This window comes from Indicator indicator, chromosome 6 (genome assembly GCF_027791375.1).
Source record: "Indicator indicator isolate 239-I01 chromosome 6, UM_Iind_1.1, whole genome shotgun sequence".
Classification (NCBI taxonomy): domain Eukaryota; kingdom Metazoa; phylum Chordata; class Aves; order Piciformes; family Indicatoridae; genus Indicator; species Indicator indicator.
The window spans coordinates 32,053,110-32,063,583 of NC_072015.1; the positions used below are offsets into that span (position 1 = coordinate 32,053,110).

At 45.7% G+C, this 10,474-nt stretch overlaps 1 protein-coding gene across 1 annotated transcript; it reads right to left on the reverse strand.

Annotated features, from left to right (window-relative positions):
• Nucleotides 1-527: 527 nt before the first annotated feature.
• On the reverse strand, nucleotides 528-8,395 carry PTGR3 (prostaglandin reductase 3). The gene is made up of 2 exons (XM_054381700.1): nucleotides 8,086-8,395; nucleotides 528-2,212 (listed from the first exon to the last, which is right to left on the reverse strand). The coding sequence occupies exons 1-2, from the start codon at nucleotides 8,391-8,393 to the stop codon at nucleotides 1,288-1,290; spliced, it is 1,233 nt and encodes a 410-aa protein (XP_054237675.1). The 5' UTR covers nucleotides 8,394-8,395; the 3' UTR covers nucleotides 528-1,287.
• Between the last annotated feature and the right edge of the window lie 2,079 nt (nucleotides 8,396-10,474).

Here is a 10,474-nt window from a genome sequence, read left to right on the forward strand (position 1 = left end):
AGGTGTATGATCTTAGAAAATTTCCATCTCTCCAACAGCAGGCAAATGTATATTAATTTCAAAAGATCTGGCAAAATTGACCTTTAAGATCTTAAACTTTGCTATGGAAAAAAAGATGTAGAGCAGGCATAGTTTGAAGTATTTTATTCTGGAAAACATTAGAGTCATAGCTGGAATTCCCACTGTATGTACCATTAATAATATCTATTAAGTGAAGAAGAACTTTCAGAACTTTACAAAACTCTCCCCCCTAGATTATCTATGACTGAGCATCAGCACGTGTATGAGGTGCTGTGCCTGTAGATTTAAAATGGTCTTGCTGTTTGCAAAAGGGCTTCTGCATAAGAAATGTTTGGTAAAGTAGCAGCCTGACACATCAGGCACATCAGGAATCATCAGTCAAAGAACTCTACAGCACAGAGACTATCTACAAAGAAGCTCGTCTGCAAGAACCGTATCAGTATGAATGCCAGAAACATTTAAATAGTTTTTTCAAATTTATTAAATCTTAAAAAAATATACAGGACTTGAACACACATGAACATGGATCAAAACCTCCCTCCAATAACCTTATAATATTGACTAACAGGGAGACTAGACTGTAAGCACATGAAAAGGTAAGAAAATGAGAAAATGTTGCAACTTCTAGTTAAAGATTTAAATAAAATTTGGAAAGTTGGTTACCTTTACAAAAGACAATTACAACAAAGTCAAGTTGCTTTTCTTCATGTTACTGACATGTCAGAATTGGAGGATGAATTTCCCTATGTAACCACTCAAAGAATATTACTATGATCCATGATGCAACTGAATTATGATTATCATGTGACAAAAAATAGATAATAAAGAGCATGCTTTTTCTAGAAACTTCAAGTGATTAATAGAGAAACCGTAAGATGCAACTCTTTACTTAGTCTTATTCTAAAATCAGGGAATCAAAATTGCTGAAATATTTTTTTTCTGAGCTGAACTATATATAAAGTATTATCAAGCCAGTCTGACAGACTAAATTTGCCTCTGCATCAACTTATTCTCTCAAGAACAATGTTCTTGTTTCATGCTAGCCTAAGCAACAGCATCAAACATAGGACCAGTAAGTCTGTGCTACAGCCACCAAATTAAACAGCTTTAAGAAAAGAAGTAAAACACAAAACTTATTAACACCTTAATATTGTTTTTTTAATAAAATATCTGTTACTAAGCTTGAAAAAAAAAAGTAATTGTTTCTAGTAATTCTGCAACATAAAGTGCCCATTTTCTCTTCTGATTTATATCATTGTTCTGTTTTTACAGCTTACTGTTGACAGAGTGAGGTAATTCAACTACAATTTTTCCAATGTTTTTTCCCATGTACATGTAATCTACAGCACGGAATACAGACTCCAAGCCAATGAACTTGCCCTCTGGAGACATGTCTCCAAAGTCCACCTCACAAACCAGGTCTCCCTTTTCATACATCTCAAGCAAGTGCTTCAGAGCCATTTGATATTCAGACAAGTAATGGCTCAAGAAGAAACCTCGGATGCTGGCAGACTTCTTCAATAGTTTTGCTGGCAATAGCTCTGCTTTAATGGGCGAAAGGCCAGTAGGGCTTTGGTAGCCAGTGATAAACCCAATAATTATCAGGCGCCCTTTGGTAGCCAAGGAGTTAAGAGCCAAGTCAAACATCTTGCCCCCAACAGACTCATACACTACATCCACACCTTCAGGGTAGTCCTTCCTAAGAACAGATTCAACATTTTCAGTTTTATAGTTGATAGTATGGTCACAGCCAATGGATTTCAGAAAACCACCCTTTTCATCACTGGAGCAGGTTCCAATTACATGGCATTTTGCCTTCTTTGCAAGCTGCACAGCAAACTGTCCCGTTCCTCCAGCCGCTGCTGTCACCAAAACCTTCTTGCCTTCAGACAGCTCTCCCAACTCTTTCAAACTGATATATGCAGTAGCACCACTTACCATTAAAGTAAGAAACTCGGGTTTCACAGAGGGTAGAGGAACCGCTTGTTTGGCAGGTACAACTGTATATTCAGCAAAGGAACCTGCTTTCACATAGGCCACGGCTTGACCCACTGTATAATGAGCACTAGCACTGAGCCCTAATGCTACCACATCACCGACACCTTCAAAACCTATATCAAATGGGGGTTTAACTGATGAGTCATATCGACCAGCTGAGTAGTTTATGTCAGATGCATTAATGCCGACAAATCTAGAAGAAAACAAAAACAAAATTTATTCCTCACTTTCATTCGTTGTCATATGAGAAACCTTCAAGTTACACTTGTGGGGTAAGACTTTTTTTCTACTACTGCATATCTGAATAATGAGTACAATCCAGAGATTAATTCCACCTGACCTTTGTAGTTTACATTGTTACTCTAGAAATAACGTTGCTAAAAAGAAAAAAACCCAACTTACATTTTCCTTGGGTCCATTTGACCAAACTGAGCAAACTAAAAATGGTTCTGTACAAGATTAAGGGATAAAAATTTATTGACTGCTTTATACAAGATGTGAAAACACTGAAGAATAAAACATGCAAAGCGGTAAATATGTGGATTCTGGCAACAAATTTACATTTTTGAATATAATAATACTGTTAATGACTAATGATCATATTAACTATCGATGTCATTTGCAAGGTCACGTTACTCTAGGCAAGTACTTTTTAATTGATGGTGCCACTACAGCAAATTTGCCTTTTGATGTAGCTAATGTCAACGTTAAAGTATTTCTCTTTATATAATTTACTTGCAACACATCAAAACAACCTTGCACAGAAGGACTAAAATTATAAGACTGAGTATCAAGTCCTACTGACCTCTAACAGGTGAAAATGGATGCTAATTTTTTTTTCCAGAAAAAGAGAGAAATCCTCACAACTTGATTAAGCACTAGGAGATAACGCATAAAAGAAAGCTATGGTCTAGCTTGAATACAAACTGTACTTTTCAACACTTTAAAGAAAAACAAACCCAAACCCAAACCCCAATAATATCTCTACACAGAATAGGGGAAGAAAGACTGGAGAAGACTAATCAGAAAATGTAAAAAAAAGAAACACATGCAACAGAGAACACCAGGACTTTTTTTAGATGTGGAAGCAACAACCTGGAAAGTGTACCTGATACCATGCAAAAGCTGCAGAAGTAAATGGTGCACTTTGATTGCTACAGTTAGGAATGGACTCAAACCATATGTGTGTGTAGTTTTAAATTGCTTGCACACAGAGCAGAGAACTTAGACAACCGCTTTACTAATTTTGATTTTCTTCATTCTTTATAGCATGGGGAGCCTCAAACTTTCACCAAATGATGACTCACATAGAAAAAGACACATACGTATAAATATATTCATGCATAAAATAGGTGAAACTGACTCCTGCTCCTTTTAATTCTTCACTGCTCAGCCGCAACAAAAAAAACGCCAGTGCCTTGTTCATGCATACAAAAAATCCCCTATAATCCTCCTTTAAGGTAACTCGTACTATACTGCTAAAAGATCTATAAAAACTAGTAGCGGAGCAGCAGCTTACGAGGCAAACCGTGTCTCTCGGGCGGCAGGGAGCAGGGCGAGCACCAAGGCGACACGTACCGACGCTGCGCTAGCCTCCTCTCGCTTTTACACCCCGAATTCTGTGAAAGGGAGCAGAGGGCGAGGCGGCGGGAGCTGTGATCGCCCCCTCCTTGGTCTCGCCCCGTCGCCCAGCTGGCGGGTATTTCGGTAGCTGTCAGGCCAGCTCCCTAGGCGCTCCCTGTACCCTCGCACCGGTCCCCGGCCCCAACCCAAACGCAGGTCCTCGCGCCCCGCGGGGCTGAGCCTCCTCACGCCACCGTCATACATCTGCTCTCCGCGGTGCAGAAGAGCCCTCGAGAGAGGGGAGGCAGAGCCGTGATAACAATTCCCTGTCTTCCTTCCTCCAGGAGTTTCCCCTTCTTCTCAGCGCTGCACTGCAGCGGAGAGAGCAAAAAGGCAGGTAAATAATCCTCTGAGGGGGAAAAAATTGCCTACGGATAAAGGGCAAGCCGTGCAGTGGGCCAGGCGCCTACGGAATAGCACTCCAGCACACGCACCGTTGCCTTTGTTCTGGACCCGAGGAGCAAGCAAACCCTACCCCGCCCGGGCAGCACCGCAACTTGTGCGTGGGGCTACAGGGGCCTCGGCGCACAAGTTGGTGCTGCCCAGTCACCTCGCCCGCGCCGGGCAAGGTGTGGAGCTTCCCAGGGCGTTGCTCCGGCCGGGCGCCGGGCAAGGGATGCAAGGAGGCCAAGTCACCGCACGCCAGGGCAGCTCTGCCCGCTGCCCCGTGTCCCCGCACACACACACAGACCCGCTCCCCGACCGCCTCTGCGAGCTGCTGGGCCACAGGAAATGGTTCTCCCTGGGCTCCTGGCCTCATCATTAGTAATCAATACAAGCCGCTGTCCAGCCCTTCCCCCACCCCCACCCTAATTTTTTTTAACTCCTTTTTTTATTGTGTGCCAACACAAAACTCCAGTTCGCATTGTAGGGGCTTGTTTTTTTGTTTTTTTTTAAAGCTCGTTTAGTCTCTTTAGATTCCCTGCCCATTAAAATGATCATAAACAGTGTCTAGATTAAAACACATTGTCTAATCTGCTTTGTCATTCCAGTTGACAGAAAGGAGGTGGTAAGATGTGCCAGCAGTTTCTTACATTATTTTGCTTTTAAAAGTAAGAATAAGTGCAATTTAGAAGTTGAAGATCAGTTTGCTAACTTCTGAGACTGAGAAAGTGAGAGCACAGGATTAAGAATGTCTTGTTTTACTTTCTTACTTAAAATGTACTATTTAGCAGTTTCTAACAGGGGCTTGCTCCTTCAACATTTCAAGATGTAAACCTGAGGGAGAAAAAAAAATCTAGATTGGCTTTTCCCAAAATAATTACATGCACTGAGTCACCCTTCTTATTTATACTCAGCAGAGTTGAACCCTCTTGTACTGTTTATTACACAAAGCAGGAGGACACTGCTGATGGGAGGAAATGCTGCTTTTCGTACCACAACAAAGCATGAGACACTGAAAACCAGCACCACAGCCTTAAACACAGACAAAACAAAAGTCATACAAACCAGTACTATGCAAGAAAAACATTGTTTAGACCAAACATTCAGCAGGAATAGGCCCCCACTTTTCCTACTGTGTTCAATTAGTCCTTTGGTTCAAAAAAAAACCAACCAACCAACCAACCAAACTTTCTCAGCCCCTCTTAGTCCATTTTCTATAAACTTTGTTCCCGTCCTCCAACCCAACAGTCCATCCTTACAGGTATTTTGGAAATGAAATGCATCACTTCCTTCAGAAAATCTCGAAATAACCCAAACAACTTTAAAAAGGACCAAATCCTTCTTCTGCAATAAAATGGAGGAACCTTGCCCTCCTTCCCTGAAAACAGGACAGACATATGAAGCTAAAATGGCTTAATTAAGGAATTTTCTTGTTCATCTTTTACCCTCATCCTCCTTTCCTACACAGATTCAAAGTTAAAAGAACAAAAGGCAGCTTTAAATTGATTGCTAGTTTTGAAGAATTTTTAAATAAAGGATGGAATATTTTTTCTTTATAAAACAGTAAAAATAAGGGTTGCTGGCTTACTTCTCTAAAGGAGAAGAAAGAGGGGAGGAAAGTTCCCCCTAACCACCTTATTTTAAAATATCTATCCATACTGGAATTCAGCACATTTTAATTCCATGTTCCCCTAAATCCAAAACCAGATTTTATTGTGGTGTATGAGGATTGTTTTGCATAAAAAGCTCAGAGCAATTAATACTATTCATGGGCGTGACTGGGACTGAAATGAACAAATCCGCAAACCTACTCTTGGAACTCAAGTCCTTTATTGTTTTGGTTTTAACTGTGTTTCTACCTATTAGTTGCATTTAGGGGGCTTGGGTTTTTTAAAAACTAAATAGAGCCAGGGACTTGTCCTTTCAGGATGGAAAAATGCTTCTATAGACTGACAAGAAAGAGGGAAACATTCAGAACTCACTTCCTGCTGCAACTCATATATACAGAATGTTTTTCAGTAATGTGATCCTGTGTCTTCTGTGATATTATCCAGAAAACAATAATAAATAGAGAGGAAATGCCACAGAACCCCAAATAACCCAAAATGTATGAACTCTAAATCTAAACTTCTGTGACTCACCTCTCCCTCCCCTCCACCACCACTTGTGCATGTGTCTGTACAGGAACATGTAATAGGCTGATGTGTTAAAACCCAGTAATTGCCTGTCTGAATCTGTGGATCAGCTCCTGCCTTCTAGTCTAGTAGAAGCTCTGTGCCTCAGCCCTGTTAGCATGAGATATGCACGTGCCCCTAGCACCTTGGGAGCCCACCCAGCAAAGGGAGGGAGGAGAGTGAGAAAGGAAGAGCTACACTGGAAACTCTCTCTATATATATAAAAAAAAAAAGAATACATTTTAAAAATTCACAGGAAAGGGAAGGCAGGGGTAAGAAAAGACTCCCAAGTGCAAGGGTGGAGGGGTGTTGAGAAACAAGGATGTTACTCTGCCTTGCATTACTCAAGTAGAGACTTGCTACTTCTATCTCAAATCTTTCAATCTCTTCCATGAACAGGAATTTAATTCCAGCCCAATGACTGTTTCATGGTCATTAGTGGATGCAGCAACAAAATGTTTCAGACTTTGAGGTTTGGAGAGAATTTTGCTCTCTGAAATCCTACTGGGAAATGTCAGCATTGCATTAAAGTGCCACAGAAGCTTTCCCATCAGGTCCTGGAGGGGAATCCCTGTTCCTTGTCTTTACCCCTTCTTTACTATGTATTTATGCATTACATATGTACACATGCTAGAAATTACACATACTCACATGCACTAAACAGAGTCACACAGTGCCTTAATAGAACTTTCAACATTGTTCTCAAGCTACCTCAGTGCTTCTTAACATGTTTAAGGTCCAGTGGAGAGCATGGCAAACTATGTTCCTGTGATTTCCTTGCTTAACAAGAACCTGAAGATGCTGCTCTCTTCTGTGCCAGCCACACAGTCTGCTCCCAAGTTCCTAGTTTCACCTTCCCCTCCTGGGCAGAGGAATCTCTTAATTTTAAAAGGCTTACTTTTGCCTTAAGGAACGACAGCGTCTAGAAGGAGCCATCGAGAACAAACAGGTTTATAGAGATTTCTGGGAGGAAGCACGTTTTCTCCTCGGAGTCTTCATTTCTTGGTGAGCTGGTCACCGCGCCGGACGCGTAGTGTTAGCGCATGATTAACGGCGTATTATGTGTTAAGCAAAATGCCATCCCCTCACTCTCCGCCCGATCCAGCTCTGCTCTAAAAGCCGCTAACAAATGCGGGCCCTCGTCCTGCCGAGCGAGGCCGAGGTCGGCCGGGACACTGCCGTGCAGCCACCCTGCCCCCTCCCAGCCGCCTGCGCCTTTGGCGCGCAGGGGCGGGGGGTGGTGCCGCGACGGCCGGGGCCGGTAGGGCGCCGGGCCCGGGGCCTGTGCCTGCCCGGTGAGTCACAGCTGGCGGAGGGTTAGTGGCAGGCGGGCCACGCCGGGGCGGGACAGGCGGGGGGAAAGCCGGGCATGCGGGCCAGCAGGCGCGGGGTGGCAGAGGAGCCAGGGGCACATTAGCGTCCCCATGACAGCTCTGTGGGTACAATGGGGGACTACGTGCGTGTGACGAGCCCGGGCAGAGACCTGGGAAGAGTCTTGAAAGGGCTCCCCGGCTGATCTCCCCCTCCTCGGCGCTCACTAAACGTAAAACTTGCCTCTTCCCCGCCTCGGGGCAGGAGCCGAGGTGTTTCCTCTCCTTAGGGCAGGCGTACAACAGCAGCAGCGCGTACACATCCTCTCCACCAGAGGAGGAGGAAATGTCACCCTTACACACGTGGACGGGACAACCGGACTTTAGCACCAGCCGTTCAAAACAACATGAACAACAATAAAATTAAATTAACAGTCGCCAGATGGCAGCTGGTACAACTTTGAAGCCGGTCTCTAAAGTGAGGGAGTATGTGTGAGGGAGCAGGCCACAAGGTGCGAAAAGCCGGAGAGGGCCGTCACAGGGCCAGGGCGCGGAAAGGGGGAGTGGGCGCTCACCTGTTCCTGACAAGGAGGTCTCCGTCTCCCGGGAGTGGCACGGGCGAGTCCTGCTGCAGGGTAACAGCTTCTCTGAAGTTTTGGCTCAGCTTAGTCACTACCAGCTTCTTCATGGAGCTGGGGATGGACGAGCCCTGGAAATCCAGAAAGTGACGGGAGTAGGACATGTCCAGGATGGGCCGCGGCCGGCTGCCACCGAAGTACGACCAGGAGGGACCCTCTGCGGCGCAAGACGGCTGCCGCTGTCGCCACCAGTACCTCGGTGCCCGGGAGCTCAGCAGAGCGCCACTTTTTGCACTAATACTCATGCCCTGCTTCGGCTCTGCTCTCCCCCCCAGCTCGGAAGAGCTCCACCTCGGAATTCACCAAGCAGCTCGCAGGACCTACCGCCACCGATCCGGCAGGAGAAACTCTCCGCACGCAGTTATTTGTGTATGTAAATAAAGCCCTGTGCAGCCCTTTGCAGCCTGCCTCCGTCCTCCCCACCCAGCCAGCCCCTTCACCACACGGAAACGCCGCCACAGTAGCAGCAGCGGCGGCAAGATGATCCCCTGCAGCCAGTCGTCTTCTGCCGCCGAGAAGCTAGCCCGGCCCGCTTTCGCGGCCGTCCGTCCCGTAAGCCGGCTGCCAGTGGCTGCGCCCGACTGTGCCTGACCCGCCTCACTACACGCACACGGGCACTGCCGGCCCCTGCCTGCCACCGCCGCCACGCCTGAGGAGAGCAACTGGGCTCGGGCTCTTTTTGTCAGTGAGGCAGGTGTACGGAAGGCTGGATTTTCTCCTCAAGGTTGCTTTAACTTGCACGCTGCCTCTGACTAAGGGATTTACAAAAGCAGGAGAGAGAAACGCCTCGGATTCCCCTCCCCCGCCCTTCCCTCGCGCCCTGCTCTTTAGTTTACAAAAAGAGGTTATCGTTCTACCAAGGAAAAAAAAAAAAAAAAAGAAAAATAAGCAGGAAGAATGCACGCAAATTATGAGATCGATAAGGTTAGAGAAGTGAAGTTGCAGCTAATCCCCTCATGTTGTTATTAGCCGCCGCCGAGGAGCCGCTGCCGGCGGGCGTAAGCTCCGCCCCTTCCGCGCCAGACGTTCACTTCCTCGCAAGGTGGTACGAATCAACCCCGAGCCGTTAGCTAGCGCAGCGCGCGCGGGCGCGGGGGCCGGGGCGCGCGCGGCGGCTGGGGCGCGGGGTTAAAGAGGCGAAGCGCTGCCCTCCGCTGCTGGGAGTGTTACGTTGTGTGCTTTGCGCCGGCGGCAGCGCGCCCGCAGCCCTCTTGCGAGGGGAGGAAGGCTGACAGGCTTTTAATCGGGTTGTTCGGGTCGCAGGGGTTACCCCCGAGCCCGGTTCCTGTCAGAAAACCTTCTCCCCGCCCCCAGTCCTTACAGAAAAAACAAGCTCAGTTTTAGCTTTACAGCGCGTTTTGGAGAGGGAACCTGCGTAAGAACTGGGTCAAAGGACCAAAGTAAATGTTATGATAGAACCGCCAATCCCAACTCGGTACAACTGCGTGGAGGGAGGGAGGTAATGTAATAGAGATGTTGCACCGGTGTTGGAGGAGCTCACGTGTAATTCCTAGAATTAACTCCATCCTATCAGTATAAACAGCTCATTGCTTAATTGTGCGGTATTAATAATTAAAAGCCAAAAAAAAAAAAATCCCCTTGTGCCCTAAAGAGAGCAAAATTGCAGTTCCCAATGTTTTCTTCTAGGAATCAGCTGGGTTGTTTTTATTTGCTTTCTTGACTTAGAAAAGGGAGAACCCTTCTGCTCTTGCAGTTAACATTATATAAATCCCCAGACACACTGTGCAAAATCTATTAGCAGCATGTTTCGTATGCTGCAGTTCTTGCTCTGCAATCTGTTGGTATTTTAAAGTAAGGATGAACTGTAATCTCCCACAAATCATTTTTAATTCAATGCCGGTTAGACGTGTGCCATGGCGAGGTATCATCTGCTTTGCCTTTTTTTTTTTTTAAGTTTGCTGGAACAAGACCTTGCTGAAGTTAAATCAGCACATGCGTCTTGCACACAGCACTTTAGCAAGTGGATTATAATAACAACCCCCTCAACGCGTGTCTCACATGAGGAATCTTTTATGCTGCGCTGTATTAAGACTTCTCTTTTTTTTTGTCATATTGTTTAGCTTTGGGAAAGGGAGGGGGGAAAAAGAAAACAAAGCAATTAAAAAGATTGACAGGTATGGGTTTGTGTGAGACCTATTTGTAATTGTCAGGGTGACGTGGGCAAGAGGAGGAGGAGTAACAAACTGAAGCAGGAAAAGCAGCTCGATGTGTCTGTCTATCAGTTGAGACTGTCTGAGAGCCCTGGGATCCGAATGTGTGTTATATTTCAGTGAAAAGAGAAGAGAGGGAGAGTGGATCTCTTTCT

Excerpts from the sequence above, each read along its gene's own strand:
- PTGR3 (XM_054381700.1), bottom strand. The coding sequence starts at position 8,393 with ATGAGTATTAGTGCAAAAAGTGGCGCTCTGCTGAGCTCCCGGGCACCG. Across the intron at positions 2,213-8,085 it reads GACCTCCTTGTCAGGAACAG|ATTTGTCGGCATTAATGCAT; the intron begins GTGAGCGCCCAC and ends GTTTTCTTCTAG.